At 41.8% G+C, this 18,507-nt stretch overlaps 2 protein-coding genes across 3 annotated transcripts; one reads left to right on the forward strand and one right to left on the reverse strand.

Moving 5' to 3' along the window:
- The first annotated feature begins 808 nt into the window (after positions 1-808).
- LOC139364931 (phosphoribosyl pyrophosphate synthase-associated protein 1) lies at positions 809-12,969 on the forward strand. Of its 2 annotated transcripts, XM_071102178.1 has the most exons (11): positions 809-1,208; positions 1,773-1,825; positions 3,966-4,032; positions 4,439-4,611; positions 6,096-6,211; positions 6,326-6,381; positions 6,487-6,632; positions 7,638-7,682; positions 9,670-9,740; positions 9,937-10,083; positions 10,728-12,969. In XM_071102178.1, the coding sequence occupies exons 1-11, from the start codon at positions 1,126-1,128 to the stop codon at positions 10,884-10,886; spliced, it is 1,116 nt and encodes a 371-aa protein (XP_070958279.1). In that variant the 5' UTR covers positions 809-1,125; the 3' UTR covers positions 10,887-12,969. The 2 variants fall into 2 exon arrangements, with proteins under 2 accessions (XP_070958279.1, XP_070958280.1); XM_071102179.1 differs by lacking the exon at positions 7,638-7,682.
- A 3,558-nt stretch (positions 12,970-16,527) lies between these two features.
- Positions 16,528-17,283, reverse strand: LOC139364932 (ras-related protein Rap-2a-like). The gene has a single exon (XM_071102180.1). It carries the CDS (start codon positions 17,176-17,178, stop codon positions 16,552-16,554), a length of 627 nt encoding a protein of 208 aa, XP_070958281.1. The 5' UTR covers positions 17,179-17,283; the 3' UTR covers positions 16,528-16,551.
- Between the last annotated feature and the right edge of the window lie 1,224 nt (positions 17,284-18,507).

Raw genomic sequence — 18,507 nt, forward strand, 5'->3', positions numbered from 1 at the left:
TTTCCATAGGGGATTTTAGAAACACTTAAAATAAGGGCTGTGTTTCGTGTAGGCTTACATTGGCATGATGTTTTGATAACCATGTAAATCTCTCTCTGAGTTTTATCAAAATATTTGCCTCTATTTATTCTCATATAATCGAAAAAGCTAATTAGCATCAAAGTAGACATCATGCAAGACTACAAATCTCTGCAAGCTCCTGACTGATCTTTTCGACTCACTCATTTCGTTCATTTGAGTAAGTAATGCCCAGAGCACGCAGGACCAGGACCAGCAAATGATGAACTAAAAACTCCAAAGAGTCATGATTCTTACAAGCCTCTCATTCACATCTCATAAAAGCCAGCCCAGTGGCGCAGTCTAAGGGCTGCATGTCAGTGCAAGAGGTGTCACTCCTACATGGTTCAAATCCTACTACATTCACTGGTTCAAATCCAGGCTGTATCACATCTGGCTGTGATTGGGAGTTCCATAGGGTGGTGCACAATTGGCCCAGTGTCATCTGGGTTTGGCTGGGGTGGGCCATCATTCTAAATAATACTCTGTTCTTAACTGACTTGCCTGGTTAAATAAAATACAACAATAGAATAAGATGGACGGTGAAATGAAACGACTCAATATCGCTGTCTGCCGGCCTTTGGGCTACTTGACTCCCAGTGCATGAATCTAACTAATTTATTAAAAAACACTCCCGTTTCCAACTAAAAATACATAACATCACTAACTCAACTAACTGTAACTGTCAAATAAATAAATAAATACTTTCCCCAGATTGGTATTTTGATTCGGTTCAGGATGATTTTTTGTTGTTGGTGTTGTTCATCTCTTGCACAGCCAGCCAGACAGACAGCCAGACAGACAGTCAGACAGACAACAACCTAAAGAGGAGCTAGCCGCAAGCAATTTATTTCACTCAACGAGCATAACTATTTTGGGAGATTATATTTATACTTGATTTAATAAGGTCTAAAAATAACAACGTGCATTTTAACATCAACGTCGCACGTTTTTGTATCTTTCTTCGTATGACTACCTAACAGTTAGCTTAGCTTGCTAGCAAGCTGCAAGTGTGGTAACGTTAGCTAGCGGTTTACACAGGTGCTAGCTAGCTAACCAGCTGCCAGAATGAATGTCGCAAAAAGTGGTTATCGGGTCTTCTCTGCCAATTCTACTGCAGCATGTACAGAACTAGCCAAGAAGATAACCGAGTATATATATTTTATTGTTCTAGCTAAATGTATGTGTTATGATAGATAGATAACCAGATAATGTTGCTAGCTAGCTCGCTAAAATGTGTATGCTGGTGTTTGCAGGTGCATGGCCACAGATGAAGTCATTTGAATTTAGCCAAGGATTTTGCTTACTGTCGTTAATCTATTGAGTTTATGAGTTGGTCATTTGCTAGATGTTGACAATGACATTCAGAGGCTTAAGGGAACTGATTTAATGTGAGAGAATGGTGGGTGTCTCGGCTGTGTGAAACTGGGAACTGTCTCTTATTAACGTTAGTGACATTGAAACAGGGAGCGAGTGCCTGTGATCTAGCTGAACTCTTCCCTTGTCTAGATATGCAAGGTAGTGGGCCCACTGTCTCTGAATTACAATGTGACACATTGCAACATGTTGCTTGCTTGCTTGGGTTTCAAATGATAGAGGTACAGCAGGCTTAGTCAGAGTGGGATCAGTTTCCATGCAGGGCCTCTGTCCTGTCTGAATAAGACACATCACAGTGTCATACCTCTTGTACTGATTTGTCTGGTGTGTTTTTTCAGAAGACTAGGAGTTGAATTGGGCAAGTCAGTGGTCTATCAAGAGTCTAATAGAGGTGAGTTGAAACTAATTATGTATATAACAGGGGAGGCTGCTGAGGGGAGGACAGCTCATAATAATTTGAATAATAACATGAGCCATCCTCCTCTCAGCAGCCTCCACTGGTATACAGTGCATTCGGAAAGTATTCATACCCCTTCACTTTGTTACGTTACAGCCAATATTCTAAAATATATATATTTTTTAAAACAAACTCATCAATCTTCACACAATATCCCATAATGACAAAGCAAAAACAGGTTTTTAGAAATGTTTGTAACTGTATTACAATTTTGAAAATGAAATCACTTATTTACATAAGTATTCAGACCCTTTGCTATGAGACTCAAATGTTTCTAAAACTTGATGGGAGTCCACCTGTAGTAAATTCAGTTGATTAGACATGGAATGGCATACACCTGTCTATATAAGGTCCCACAGTTGACAGTGTATGTCAGAGCAAAAACCAAGCCATTAAGTCGAAGGAATTGTCGTATAGCTCCGAGACAGGATTGTGTCGAGGTACAGATCTGGGGAAGGGTACCAAAACATTTCTGCAGCATTGAAGGTCCCCAAGAACACAGTGGCCTCCATCATTCTTAAATGGAAGAAGTTTGGAACCACTAAGACTTGACATAGAGCTGGCCACCCAGCCAAACTGAGCAATCGGGTTGAAGGGCCTTGGTCAGGGAGGTGACCAAGAACCCGATGGTCACTCTGACAGAATACCAGAGTTCCTCTGTGGAGATGGGAGAACCTTCCAGAAGGACAACCAACTCTGCAGCACTCCACCAATCAGGCCTTTATGGTAGAGTGGCCAGACGGAAGCCACTCAGTAAAAGGCACATGACAGCCTGCTTGGAGTTTGCCGAAAGGTACCTAAAGACTCTCAAACCATGAGAAACACGATTCTCTGGTCTGATGAAACCAAGATTGAACTCTTTGGCCTGTATTCCAAGCGTCACGTCTGGAGGAAACCTGGAACCACAGGGGTGAAGGTTCACCTTCCAACAGAACAACGACCCATATCACAAAGCCAATACAACGCAGGAGGGGCTTCGGGACAAGTGTCCTTGAGTGGCCCAGCCAGAGCCTGGACTTGAACCTGATCAAACATCTCTGGAGAGACCTGAAAGTAGCTGTGTAGCAACGTTCCCCATCCAACCTGACAGAGCTTGAGAGGATCTGCAGAGAAGAATGGGAGAAACTGCCCAAATACAGGTGTGCCATGCTTGTAGCGTCATACCCAAGAAGACTCAGGGCTGTAATTGCTGCCAAAGGTGCTTCAATAAATTACTCAGTAAAGGGTCTCAATACTTATGTAAATGTGATATTTCAGTTTTTTATTTGTAATAAATTTGCACAAATTTGTAAACTTTTTAAAACTTTGTCATTACGGGATATTGTGTGTAGATGGGGGGGGGGGGGAAATGTACAGAACCATCAATTTTATTTTTCGTTCTGTTGCACTGTTCCAACAGCAAAATTAATTTCTAACCCACAAAAACAGTTTATATCATTCCTTTCTGTTCCTTTTTAAACCTCTGAAATTGAAGATGTTTTTTAAACATTTAGTTTGAAATTAAATCACCACCAATTAGTGTGGATAGCTATTTACATGGATTGGACAGTGTAGGGGGCATGGATTGGACAGTGTAGGGTGCGAGATGGTACTGAAATTGAGAGCGAGAGAGGAAGGGATTTGCATAGGCACTTTGTTGCATTTTTTTTGTGTGACTGGAAAAAAATGCCTGGAACATAAAATTATGTTATTAACCGGTTCCCATACTTTTAAAATAACTGTTCTGTTCCGGAACAGTATAGATCACGTTCGTTCCCGATTCTGTTCCTCAAAAAAAAACATTGGTTCTGTTCCCTGAATCAGTTCCAACTCCTAGTTGAAACCCAGTCACTCTGCCTACTCTGCTAATACAAAGGACAACTTATTTGTTTGGCCTGATACAAAGCATTTTTCTCTTTTGGAAAACATGACATGTTACAGATGAGTATTTACAATGGCTTGATAATTATGCCTGAACTGAGTGTTATGTCCTAGTTGACATAAACAAGTCTAGGCACATTTGGGGAGCTGTAAGTGTAAAGTTAGCATTTTACCCACACTTGCTGTTGATTCAACTTTATGTGACCCTTGATAGAGACCAGAGTAGACGTGAAGGAATCTGTTCGCGGCCAAACTATCTTCATCATCCAGACCATACCCAGGTGAGTAGACTGAAATATGTCATCTCCTCCACACTTCTGTTCTAGGACACACACACACACCTATACTGTGTGTAATGTGGTGCAGCCTTTAGGACTATGCATATCAATCTATGTTGTAGGAGGGGTATTCACACAGTCATATCACGTGTTAGGTTGCATTACCCATATTCAAACCTGTTTGATTGACACACTATAAATCAGGCACAAGCTCATCTACCATAATATGAATAGCTACCAGTGTTATTAATAGCCATCCTCTTATCTGTCATCTGACTTGGCGTGCACAAGCTGTACTGAGCATATGCTGTTGCCCTCTGCTGGAGAGTTGCTTAGCATGAGTTTGCACTGACCGCACCATAAATGTGACCATTATTTGTTATTGACACTTTTCCCTTGTTTTAACCAGAGATGTCAACACGGCCATCATGGAGCTGCTGGTCATGGCCTACGCCCTTAAGACCTCCTGTGCAAAGAACATAATTGGGGTCATTCCCTATTTCCCCTACAGCAAGCAGTGTAAGATGAGAAAAAGGGGTTCCATAGTGTGCAAGCTGCTGGCTTCCATGCTAGCCAAAGCAGGTAATTAAATCAAATCAAATCAAATTTTATTTGTCACATACACATGGTTAGCAGATGTTAATGCGAGTGTAGCGAAATGCTTGTGCTTCTAGTTCCGACAATGCAGTAATAACCAACAAGTAATCTAGCTAACAATTCCAAAACTACTACCTTATAGACACAAGTGTAAAGGGATAAAGAATATGTACATAAAGATATATGAATGAGTGATGGTACAGAGCAGCATAGGCAAGATACAGTAGATGGTATTGAGTGCAGTATATACATATGGGATGAGTATGTAAACAAAGTGGCATAGTTAAAGTGGCTAGTGATACATGTATTACATAAAGATGCAGTAGATAATAGAGTACAGTATATACATATGAGATGAATAATGTAGGGTATGTAAACATTATATTAGGTAGCATTGTTTAAAGTGGCTAGTGATATATTTTACATCATTTCCTATCAATTCCCATTATTAAAGTGGCTGGAGTTGAGTCAGTGTGTTGGCAGCAGCCACTCAATGTTAGTGATGGCTGTTTAACAGTCTGAAGGCCTTGAGATAGAAGCTGTTTTTCAGTCTCTCGGTCCCAGCTTTGATGCACCTGTACTGACCTCGCCTTCTGGATGATAGCGGGGTGAACAGGCAGTGGCTCGGGTGGTTGTTGTCCTTGATGATCTTTATGGCCTTCCTGTGACATCGGGTGGTGGAGGTGTCCTGGAGGGCAGGTAGTTTTCCCCCGGTGATGCGTTGTGTAGACCTCACTACCCTCTGGAGAGCCTTACGGTTGTGGGCGGAGCAGTTGCCGTACCAGGCGGTGATACAGCCCGACAGGATGCCCTCGATTGTGCATCTGTATAAGTTTGTGAGTGCTTTTGGTGACAAGCCGAATTTCTTCAGCCTCCTGAGGTTGAAGAGGCGCTGCTGCGCCTTCTTCACGATTCTGTCTGTGTGGGTGGACCAATTCAGTTTGTCTGTGATGTGTACGCCGAGGAATTACAGCCTGTTTGCAAGTGTTAACAGTTTACTGTTTACATTGCCCTTGACCATCTGTGTTAAAGGAAAATGTATACATTTTTCAACTTCATATTTGTAATCTTCAGCCCCACCCCAACATCAACATATGTGAAAATGGCACATTTTTTTGTTTTGTGGAAAAAAATATAGAGGAAGATAAGTGTTTCCAATGACGTCAGCGGTGTGCATCACGTGATTTTAACCAATAATGAGTAGGGATTGACTTCTAATTGTCTACTAATTGGTTGATGATGTCATTGGAAGCACGTATCCACCTATCTTTTTTACTACAAAACAGAAACGTGCCATTTTCACATGTGTTGATGTTGGGGTTGTGCTGGAGAGGAATTCAAAGTGGAAAATGTTTTCCATTTCCCTTTAAACTTGCCTCTGTGGCTGATTTCTCATTCTGCACCCTCTCTTAAAAGCAGTCTGCTGTTTCTTCAGTCTCTTTTCTCATCCTCTCTCTTTCTCCTTCCAGGTTTAACTCACATCATCACCATGGACTTACATCAGAAGGAGATTCAGGGCTTCTTCAGTTTTCCAGTGGACAACCTGCGTGCCTCCCCCTTCCTGCTTCAGTACATCCAGGAGGAGGTAACCATTTCACTGTAGCTCATGTGCCATGCCTGGTAGTAAAGTTGTAAGATAGTAAACTACACACAGCAGCCTATTCAATGTCAAATGTGGGCTCCTCTCACTTCCCTTCAGGTCCCAGATTACAGAAACGCCATTATTGTTGCAAAGTCACCGTCTGCTGCTAAGAGGTAACATATTATTTAGTTATGGAGGCCTGGAGTGTGATCATCTAATGTACATAATGTAAAAGGGTGTCTGCATTTCTCCGGTGTTTTCTTGCTGTTGTCTTTCAGAGCTCAGTCCTATGCAGAGCGACTGCGTTTGGGCCTGGCAGTGATGCATGGCGAGGCTCAGTGTTCAGAGTCTGACATGGCTGACGGACGACACTCTCCCCCCTGTGTCCGTAACACCTCAGGACACCCTGGGCTGGAGTTGCCTTGTAAGACCTCTCTAGAAGCCCTATATAGCTTATAGCTTGGTAACTAGCCAGGTGTAGTTGTAGTCAGTCTGCCATCAGATCAAATTGAAACTGTATCTTTGTCTGTAGCTTCCCCAATTCTTTAGTGTTGGTCAGGCTGTGTCTGTAAGATATAGATGGATGCATAGATGCCTGTACTCGTCAATGGTTGCATCAAAAAATATGTTAAGTGTAGTGTGAAATGTTCAAGTCTCTGAATTATTTGAATAATTATTTCAAACCCCCAAAATATCCATGGCACAATCCTCATCATATGGATTTAATGTCAGCACTAACCGCTTCATAAGTGACGATTCTGCTATAACCATTTTAACACCTGACATTATTTTTTAAGGATCTTGAATTGTGTAGCCTATTTACTGCACGTTCTAATTCCACACATACACTGCCTCTACTAATGTTGCGACCTTAGCCTCCCTAAAATGTAAAGGCATTCATACCAAATCGTTTTAGAATGGTTTGCATGTTTAAAAATGACATTTTGAATAAGAGAACATACATTTAGTTTTTCATTTTGAGAGAATGACACTAACTTGATTTTGGATATGTCTCATTTTCTCAGTACATTCGCGGTAAGGCTGTTAAAACAGTCGGGTCTGACAACATGGTCAGACTTTCTGTCTGGGCTTTGTGTCATTGGCAAATGACTCCAGAGTATTTATTATGCCAACTGGCTGTGTCCCCCTTCAGCTTTAGTGTTTGTAATAATATTTGTATTATTTACTTAATTTATTATCCTTGACTTTAAAAATCCTCTTATTGTAAGCCTGGGTCAGTTGCAAACTGTCCTACACATTTCTTGAATGAATAAGCTTAGTGGAATGGTTTTGGATTCTTCACGGGTTAGCTTTAAAGATTTTGCTTCATGTAAGAGGATTTTCCCAGTCCTGGCTTCATGTCTTCGTAGTCTGTTATGTCCAGTCTCTGTGGATGTGTGTTAACGTGGTGTTTATTTGTTGATAATAGCTGGCAGCAAACAACAAGCTCCGTTCCCAGGCATAGAGCTCCCAAGTACGACCGTAAACTTAATTCCCTTTTGACCACCAAATGGATCCTCTCCAAATGGTTCCTAAATGCGTGCATGTAGTGATCAAGGGTTTTCGAATCATCTTGCCAACAAACAGTCTTAAGTGCAAGGTCCTCAGTTGTGATTGAGGAAAGCATAACAAAGACAATCAATGGACCAATTACAAATGATCTGGATCAGTTAGTTGATGTGGTCCAGCGCTACAGATCCATAGTGGGTGTACTGACGCCTATATACCCTCACTGCATACTGTAGATGAGATCCTCATCAGGAATGGATCAATGTCTTCCTTGATCCACAGTCAGGTCTCCAGCAGTGTGCCGGTGTCAGAGGCAGAGACTTCAGACTGTTCTGCAAGATGGGCTGAAAGCCCTCCGTTAGTTGCTTTGTGAGACTCTCTTCAATCATCTGACAAATGGAACCATTTCTCCCAGATTCATGTTTTTATTTTCATCCGGACTCATCTTGCCAATCAACACATCATGCTTCCCTATTGAAGCCTCGCCCGAAGGAGTCTGATTAACACCTGGCCTTCAGAAATGCATGTTTTGAATACTAATTAAGCATGCCGTTGATATGTGGGCCTAATACATCATGATAGGAAGAGGAAACAAGATAATCCTTTTTTTCAGAATCTAAAGCAAAGATCCAGATTTTTGGGTGGGTGGCAACATGTTGTTCTTGTGTGTGCTGCTGAACACACAGTACAGTACACCACAGTAGGTCAGGTCAGGGTTATGTTGTGTTCACCCTCTTCCCTGCTGCCCATACAAACCAGTGGGCTGCTGTGTCACACACCTTGGGCCTTCCCACATTTAAATAACTATAAATCCTAAACGTGGACCCTACATGTCAATAACAACACATCTACTGGTTTGGGTGTGAATATGAAACCTGCTTATAACCTCAGACCATGACTATCACATATTAGTTGTATTATAGCATATGTATTCCTTAGCTCAGCAATGCTGGCTTCTAGCTTCATTGAGAGGATTGCTGAGATCTTCAGGCTTTTCAACTCTTGCCTCACATATATCCAAGACAAGTTTATCTCTAACATATGTGTAGGCCTAACTATAGTTTTTACTAGATAGTTTTGATTAATTTCTATATTCTACCTGAAATCATTCTAGGTAGTACCTCTTTAAGACTACAGAAGGTTTTAAGACCTAGTGGTGATAATGATGCATTTTGAAAAGCTGAAATGTTCCAGTGCTTATTATTGCTTGTGTGTGGTCCCCTGTAAGGAAGGCATGTGTTCCAGGAAGGAATGTGTTCCTGGCATGAACCTGTGTTCCCTGCTCATCTCTAGCTTCCACTCCCACAATCAGCTTCCCCACTCTGGCTGGCTGATTGTCCATCCGCTGATTGTGCGCTTCCCCCATTGACTGACAACAGTGGTGTTCAATAAGACAAACCTGGAACATTAGTAAGCGTGTGATTACCTCATCAGTGCTTGTCTGCCTCTATCGTTTTTGATGGATTAACGACAAGATTAGGTTGTGCATATTGCTATATGCAAACTGTTGCCAAATGTCTGCACTGAGCTCTGAGCAGACTGTGTTGTGGAGGAAATGGAATATCAGCGTCTGATTGGGTATGCTGGGCAAAAAGCCTGTCATTTTGATTATCCTTGTGCTGGAATGAGTTTGGCATTCCATTTAAATCTATAAGGGTATAATTTGGACAATTGACATAATTTATCTAATTTCCCAATTACATCTAATTTTGAAGTGAGAATTTTAGTCAGTTACCCAGAAGGGGGGGAATTGTATGAAACATCAACTATTAATTGAAGAATACATCATCATACCAGTGATTGAAATTGGACTTTGTAATTGTGGAAAGCTCATACTTTTGAACACATTTTACCCAATCTACTCTGAGATGTATCCTCACTAGTTTTACTTTTTATGCCTATGGATACTGTATGTGATGACTAGCAGTGACCAGTTCATTCTTCCTTTTCAGTAATGATGGCCAAGGAGAAGCCCCCGATCACTGTTGTAGGAGATGTCGGTGGAAGAATCGCCATCATTGTTGTAAGAAATGTGCCCATTTGTTTGGGCCATTTGTGGTTTTGTCCTGGAAGGCCTGTGCTATAATGAGCCACTTGAAATTAATTTGCAACATTTTGCCACATTTTATTTAATAACAGAATATGACAGCCTTAGATTATGGATGAAGGAACTACAGGCGTACATCATTTCCAATCCCGTGGTTGCCGTTCTTTCCCAGGATGACATCATCGACGACGTGGAGGACTTTGTGGCGGCAGCTGAGATTCTGAAGGAGAGAGGAGCTTATAAGATCTACATCATGGCTACACATGGGCTGCTGTCTGCCGATGCCCCCCGTCTTATTGAGGAGTCCGCCATCGACGAGGTGAGATACAGATGTAGGATCTTCATTTCAGACAGTCTGCTACAGCAGGAAAATAATCCTGCAGCAACAGGAAATATGAATTATTATGTGGATTGTAATTAATAGATGTTTTTGTAGGGGTTGATACATGTTTCATGAGGGAAAATCAAGTGGAAATGACAAACTTCAGAAACCTTTTTAAACTTCAAATACACTACAAGTTTTAGATTTCCTGCATTACATTTCCTGCAACAAGGTGATCAAATTAAGATCCTACATCTGTAACAGCAGCCCTGTGTTCTGAATTTATCACTACATCTTGAATGGGGAAGTGCTCAGTTCCTCATCCTAAAAGCTTTTCAATCACTTTACAACAGAAAGGCAGTGCCAACACTTTCTATGTACCACCTGTGTGCAAGGTGTTGCAACTTGATTCGTAGGATGTTTCATCGCCTGTATAAAGGCACAGTTCAGTCTGGGAATGAGACAAAATATACCACGCCGACGAACGGTTGAAAGCAGCGGGTGGCCCGGCCGTCCTATCGCCAAGCGATTCTACATGTAATATCAACACTGTTCGTGGACACCCAGCAGGTGATCTCCTGCACACGGCCAACCTTCATTATGGTATTTCCTCCTCTGTTCCCTGTCTGTCTGCCCCCCAGGTGGTGGTGACTAACACCGTCCCTCATGAGGTACAGAAGCTCCAGTGTCCCAAGATCAAGACAGTGGACGTCAGTATGATCCTGGCCGAGGCCATCCGACGCATCCACAATGGGGAGTCCATGGCCTACCTATTCCGCAACATCACGGTGGACGACTAGGCCAGAGACATAAGGTTGAGTCTGTGCTGGAGGTGAGGTGTTCGGAGGAAGGCTGGTGGTATACATGCTATGGTCCCCTCCTCTCTCCACAGTGCTAGAAGTGCATACTTTCCCTGTTGTCTGTACCTTCACACACAGCCTTGTTCAGATGACTAGGACGAGGGGGAGTACCGTCATCATATCCCCTCTTACAAACCAATAAAATGTATTTTCATCAGCTTTTAGTGCCCGAAACATAACATGGAGTTGCTCAATAAAAGTGATAAAAGAAACAAAAAGTTAAGCAATACTAAAAGGTTGATTTAACGTGCGTATTTGTTGTCAGGTCTTTTGTGTTTTTTTTGCCTTACTATGCTAAGGTCTGGCAAACCAGCAATGCATGAATTACTGTACCTCACCTCCATGGTAGTTTCATGTCTTTTTTAATTCCTCCATGCTTCAAGATATGAAGGGATTTGTTATTTTGTTGGTTCACTGTTCACTGTTTTTCCCACCTGAGTAAAAGGTGTAGGGTGAGTGTTACGATGAAAACTAGCTTTCCTTGTCTAGCCCAGGGGTGGGAAAAAATATATATGTATTTTTTTTGGGGGGGGGGGGGAGAAATTATTTTGGGTCAAAAAAACTCCAGGCCACTCTTGAGCGTTTGAAGCTAGATAGAAAGTATGTAGATATTATAATGGACCGATATTTTTTTCAAACAACTGCCCTTTTTCCTTTTTCCCCAAATTGCTTTTGGGAAAAGTCTGTGCCGCCTTCTGATAAATGTTGAAATCCGATGTGGCCCTTGAGCCAAAATGATTGCTCACCCCTGGTCTAGCCACTGTCAACATATCTAATGATGGCTTTTTCTTCAGTTCTCCGTTATGAAGGAGGTTGACCCTATTTCACTCTTTTTAAGTATCTCCCCAATAACATCACTTATTGCTTGAATCATTTCCCCCCCACACCCCTGGCCCTCCAGGTCTACCGAGCACTGTGACTGCTTTGCATTTAGATGCATGTGTGTTAATGCAAAACCTACTGAGAACAAAGCTAAAGGAACCCTAGTACAGCAGCTCCCAACCAGTTTTGTGTGACACCTAAGCCTCGTGAATTCAGGCTGTCTCACCAAATACATCTAATAAGACCACATGTATTGTCTACCACCACACATTAGGCCACAGATTAGGACATTTTGACCCACCATGTTTGAATCCCAAACACTGTCCTAGTCATTGTTACTGTATTGGTCCAGTCAGTCAACTGTTCTCTGTGTAACTAACAAATGTCATGATTGCCACAGATCGTTGGGCAAACTATAACATCAGCTGGATATCTGAATGGATATAACCTTTTATATTAAAGGGGGATATGACATCCTGACTTTGAAGTAAACTTTCCTATATAGTCTTGTTGCTTCTCATCGGCATTCAGAATGACTGACAATATATGCATTATGTGTCCATGCTGAGGTCATGGTTTTGAATATAGAAATTGTAATCGTGACCCTTTACCGTGATGTATGGAATTGTGGTGTCAACTTGCTGATCAGGAGGACTGAGATCTGTCATGATGGATGCCATTTAGTGTCCCCTATGAAAAGATGTGGACTAATAGTCAAACTGATGTTCAAGGGAAGTAGTGTCTGAACCCTCTGTTGGAGCTTTAAGCTCAGGGAGATATGTTTCTGAGGCAAACGCATAATGTATGTGAAGAAAAACCGCTCTTAATGCTTGTGCCTATGTCTCTGGTACAGCAAAGTCTGCAAATGTAAATGTGTTGCATTCCGTTCGGCAGAACTTTCTCTTTACCATTCTTTGTTACTTTTGTTGTTGACATTCGTTCCTTTGTTATCCTGTAGGATGTGCTAATTGTAAACCGCTAACTATACCTGTGTGTGGTACAGACATGAGTAAAGGTCCTTGGAGAGAAATAGCTGTTGCTATACCAACTCATATCCATGTCTTCCGATAGCACATTGATTTGTTACTTCACTCTCATTGTCTGATCTTGATGTAGCCTATTTGTGAGTTTATGATTTAATCGAATAATTGGTGTCTGCATCCAATTTTTTGTAAGTTAAAATAAACCTTTCGGCTTCGTTTGTTCGGCGACTTTTTTTGGTAAACAAAATTGTTATGTGTTTAATAATGTAACCAGTTACATTTTATTCTGGAGAATTCTAGTATCTCTAGTCTTAACAATCAATTTACTCTTCTGTTAAAATGAACCATTCACATTATTCAGGTCAACCTTCAGATCCCAGAACTATTGATTTATAGTTACACAATTATTTGACCATCGTACAATCCCAATATTGTCAGTTGTTATACTTGATCAGGGGAAAATACCATTGAGGTTTATCTACGCTTTGATCAGAGAACATTACTTCTGGTTTGTGTTGTTGTAGTATAGCTACCTAATGCAGTGAGTGGACAGTACAGTGAGACAACTTCTTCAGATGAAGTCAGGGACCCTTTACTTGTTCCAAACTTCTCAGGTTTCTACTCATCACTGAGGAGCTTTGACCAAGTCGAGGGGCAGAGACGGACTAGAAAACTCTTATCCCTTGCAGTGGAGGCATTGGTAAGGATGCACATGCTAAAATTCTTCACCACCACTCCTAAGAACTGTAAAAAGGTATGATAAAGACATTATAGACTAGTAACATAATATATTTTAACTAGAAGTGCTGACTTCTGATGTTGGCCTTATGGATCACAGAAAATAATTTGCATGCATAATATTTAGGAGCTGTAAGTTAGACCATCGCCTATAACATAAATTGTACATTCTTCTTTAAGTTTTGAAAGATGGTAAACGGAAGCCCTTCCAACCCTGGAGAGAGTGGTACGCACCTGAGTGTGGGTCTCTGTCGGTGCGCGGTGGTGAGTGTGAACCAGCTGGTGCATTGACAGCTGTGTGTTTAAACAGGACCCAAAGAGGAACTAGAGTGTCACAGATCATAGGTCACTTCCTCGTCTGGGCAGAGGGAAACAATGCACCATGTCTCTGTGTGTGGCTGGAAAGGGGAAACATATTTCTGTGTGCATGTGTGTGCACAGTACTATATATTAGAATTATCACTAGCGCACAGTTGTTACAGTCTTAACTTTCATTAAGTACACTTATACTGGATTCTGATTGTTACTATGGAAACATTGCAGGTAATTGTTGATATAGATCGCTACAGGAAGTCATATGCTAAATCTGAAATGTCTATGCAACCATATTATATAACTGACATTATTTGTGGCAGTGTCAGGTTAACGATGCATTGATCAGGAAAGTAGATCCTTATATGAGAATTTCACACTCTTTTCATATGGAACCTAGGCATGATTCCCTGCATAATGGTTTCTGTTACTAGCCATGTCAATGATCTGGGCATTGGAGGAACAAGTTGACATCCTGCCGAGCAGCACAAACAATGGTATTTTGTCTGGCACAGTGAGAGGTTCCCTAGTATTTTATTTCTGCTCTGGCCAGGTTTTGTATTAACTAACAGGTTTCAAGGTGCGTTGTGTGACAGACAAGCAATGTCAAAAACATATAGGCCTACCACTAGAGGGTAATGTGAGACAACTTACTGTAACATTTTAACATTTTATTTAGCTAGGCATGTCAGTTATGGCCTACCAAAAGGCAAAAGGCCTCCTGCGGGGACAGGGGCTGGGGTAAAAAATATAATATAGGACCAAACACACATCACGACAAGAGACACTACATAAAGAGAGTCCTAAGACAACATAGCATGGTAGCAACACAACATGACGACAACAACATGGTAGCAACACAACATGGCAGCAGCACAAAACATGGTACAAACATTATTGGACACAGACAACAGCACAAGGAGCAAGAAGGTAGAGACAACAATACATCACGCAAAGCAGCCACAACTGTCAGTAAGAGTCTCCATGATTGAGTCTTTGAATGAAGAGATGAAGATAAAACAGTCCAGTTTGAGTGATTTTTGCAGCTCGTTCCAGCGAACTGAAAAGAGGAGCTACCCAGGGATGTGTGTGCTTTGGGAACCTTTAACAGAATGTGACTGGCAGAACTGGTGTTGTATGTGGAGGATGAGGGCTGCAGTAGATATTTCAGATAGGGGTTTTTATAAATAAGCATCAACCAATGGGTCTTGTGACTGGTATACAGAGATGACCAGTTTACAGAGGAGTATAGAGTGTGGTGATGTGTCCTATAAGGAGCATTGGTGGCAAATCTCATAGCCGAATGGTAAAGAACATCTAGCCACTCGATTTCACCATTTCCTGCAGATCTACAAATCTCCGTAATCTAGCATGGGTAGGATGGTGAAGATGCTTGAAGAGATAGGATACTTGTTGATGATTTTTGAGGAAGTGGATTTGTGATACTGGTATGATGTTTTGGGATGATTCTACACCCCTGGTACTGAAGCTGATTTTGTCAGCATAACCACATTTGTGTCTTGTTGATTGTATGCTTGTTTGTGTTCTTTTTATTTATTCCAGAGTTTGGCCAGGTCTCTGCTGCAATCATACTGGAAATGGACAGATTTTTGGGGGTATTGCTTTGTAAGTTGTTCTAAATATCATCTCTGGCTAGTCTGTTATACAGTCTCTGGCTTGTTGAGTTTTGACTTGGGTAAAGAGATTTGATGTTTGCATGATAAATAAGTCCTTGTCACACCTCATACCAGATGTGTTATTACTTGGCCATTAGTTTATTGCACTTTCTTTTCCAGTAAGCACGTGCCAAAATGAGTCCACCGAAAATGACCATGACTAATACTTTGATATATAATAATATTTTATTTATCATGAATAGACAATATATATACAACAAGTAATAAAGCCATAACGTATTTGTTATACTGTTTTGGTGAATAAACATGATTTAATCATCAACATGTACTTCAAATTTTAATAGAAAAACAATACACTATGTAATTTATATTTGAACACATTTTGTACGTTTTTTAATAAATAATGATATCTGTGCAAAATAACTCCTAAGTGCATATGAATATTGCCAAACAACAAATTGGTTTTATAGAATGAGGAACGCAACCAGAGTTGACTCAGAACATACTATGATTTGTTGCCATGACAAGCAAAATAAAGATTTGTCGCAAAGAAACTTCACTTGATGAATAAAAAAGCTCTCATGACACAATGTCCAAATTCAGCCTTTTCCCAATTAGCCACAACTGTCTATCGTCACAGTTATTGCAAGTCAACACTTACAAAAGGCAAACACAACAGTAACATAGTAGGACATAGATTGAAAACTTGACAAAGTAAGCTCATTGCCACTTTTGCACTGTCACAGTATATTTTTAACAATGACACCACCACATTCAGGACATTCAGTGTTCTTGCACCTCTTTCATTTAGTTTCAGCTTTATCAATGTCCCGCACCTGTGTCATGTCATTAGTTCCGCTTCCCCTTTAACAGTCAGTGTTCCTTTCCTCTACTTCAGTGGAAATGCTGTGGTGGAGATACTTAGGATGGTTAGATGAGGAGGCTTACAGGGAATTGAAGCCGTCAGACTCCAACTCAGCAGCACGGTCTATAGCAGCAGCAGTAGTAGCACATTCAACACCACTGTCTTTCTCTGTAACACTGACCCAGCTTCGGGTCCCCATCCTCAGCCTCTCTGTCCCCTGTCTGTCAGACCCCTCCAGCCCCTCTGCCTTAGGAAATGAGGCAGCTGTTGGTCTTGTTCATGGGGGGCCGTTTGTTGCCGTCTTTGGGGAAGGTCTCCCTGCGTCGTCTCAGTGCGGGGCTCAGCCGACTGGGCAGGTTGGCTTGTTGCAGCAGCTCCCTGAACACCTCCAGTACGTTGTTGTTCTCCTTGGCAGACGTCTCCAAGAAGCTGTTGTTCCAGTCCAGCTCCACAGTGGACAGCACGTCTTCGCTGGACACCGTCCTCTCGCCATGCCGATCCGTCTTGTTGCCGACCACCACGATGGGTGTGAACTTGTCTTCTTTGACCGCCAGGATCTCGTCTCGCAGGCTCTTGACAGCCTCCAGGGAGTCCGGGTCATTGATGGCGTACACAAGGGCGAACGCGTCGCTGTTCTGAATGCAGAGCTTTCTCATGGCCGGGAAGGAGTAGCTGCCGCTGGTGTCCATGATGTGGATGGTGACCTTGGCCCCTCCGATGTCAAACTCCTTGCTGTGCAGCTCCTCCACGGTGCGCCGGTGCTTGGGTTCGAATGTGTCCTGGAGGAAGCGGCTGATCAGGGCCGTCTTTCCCACGCCAGCTGCCCCCAGGAACACCAGACGCACCTCAGTCTTCTCCTTCACTACTAGAGACATGATGACTTCCTCTAACACACTTTAACACTGGCTCTCTGTCTTCCAATTCTGCTATTTTTACAAAATAACTCTCCTTGAACCTTTAGAGATGATGGAGAAGTTGGACTCTGCTGCAGAAGCTGCTGGAGTTATTCAGTGAACAGGGACAGTGTGGTAGGTTGTAGTAGTAAATCACTGAGAGTAGCTGGCAGTTGCATCTGTGTATGTCTGGTTGCCTGTGCACGCTATTTATGGTCTTTTTCAATCAGAGATTCCATGCCCCCTCCTGCTCTCATCCAATCAGGAGAGTGGAGTGTCTCTTTGAGTGAATTCAAAGCAGCCAGTCAGAAAGACTCATGCAAACGACACAGAATCAGATTGCGAAGGAGGGAGGTGATGGATAGGAGTGAGCCCAAACCAGCGGGTGTATGTAGGATGCATTGTTTGCAGTGAGATGATTTTTGTATACCCACGATTGTATACTTTCATAAGACCTTTTGCACACAAAAAAGAAATTGTCTGCTCTGTGTGTGGGATTGTTAAATCAGCCTATGTGTTTGTGTACTATAGAATGTATGTTGACTGTTCTTTTATGCAATATGTATGTACAGATGTATTATCTCAATTTGACCTGTTTCTCACAGTAGGAAAATAAATCCTGCAGCAACAGGAAATGTGAATGATTATAATTAATGGGCATTTTTGTAGGTGTTGATGCATTTTTTGTTAGGGCAAATCAAGTTTGAAATTGTTAAGTGGAAATTACAAACTTTTGTAAGCCTTTTTAAACCTCAAACAGTACAAGTTCGCATTCCACATTCTCTGCAACAAGAGATCAAATTAAGATAACACACATTGCATGTTAATTTCTTATATGACATCATTGGTATGCCTTTTATGCCTACAAAAGGTGTTGACAAGGGAGCTTGCATGTTTGATGCATTGTGTGATACATTGCAATATCTTTGTGAGTATGGCTTCTGCCTTAGTACATACTGTGCTTTGAGCTATTGATAGACACACATATGTACTCTTTAGTACCATATCTACATCTATGGATACAGCTACTTCTTTACCACAGCCAGGTTATCAGGCTTCTGTGTCCTTCTGCTCTCCATTCCTCAGCTCAGTGTGAGAGAGAGCCTTCTGGAGCTCCGTTTTTTTTTAAAAATAAAGCAGCTGTCACGATGTGCGCAACTGGTTGAAGGTAAGTCAGGTGCAGAGATGGGTGATAACAGGCGCACTTTATTCATGCCCAAGGAAAACAGCGATAATGCCCACGGTACAATAAACAAAACACACGCGTCAAACACATACCCGGCGCAAACCAGCCTGATGCGAACCACACGT

This window comes from Oncorhynchus clarkii, chromosome 13 (genome assembly GCF_045791955.1).
Source record: "Oncorhynchus clarkii lewisi isolate Uvic-CL-2024 chromosome 13, UVic_Ocla_1.0, whole genome shotgun sequence".
Lineage (NCBI taxonomy): Eukaryota > Metazoa > Chordata > Actinopteri > Salmoniformes > Salmonidae > Oncorhynchus > Oncorhynchus clarkii.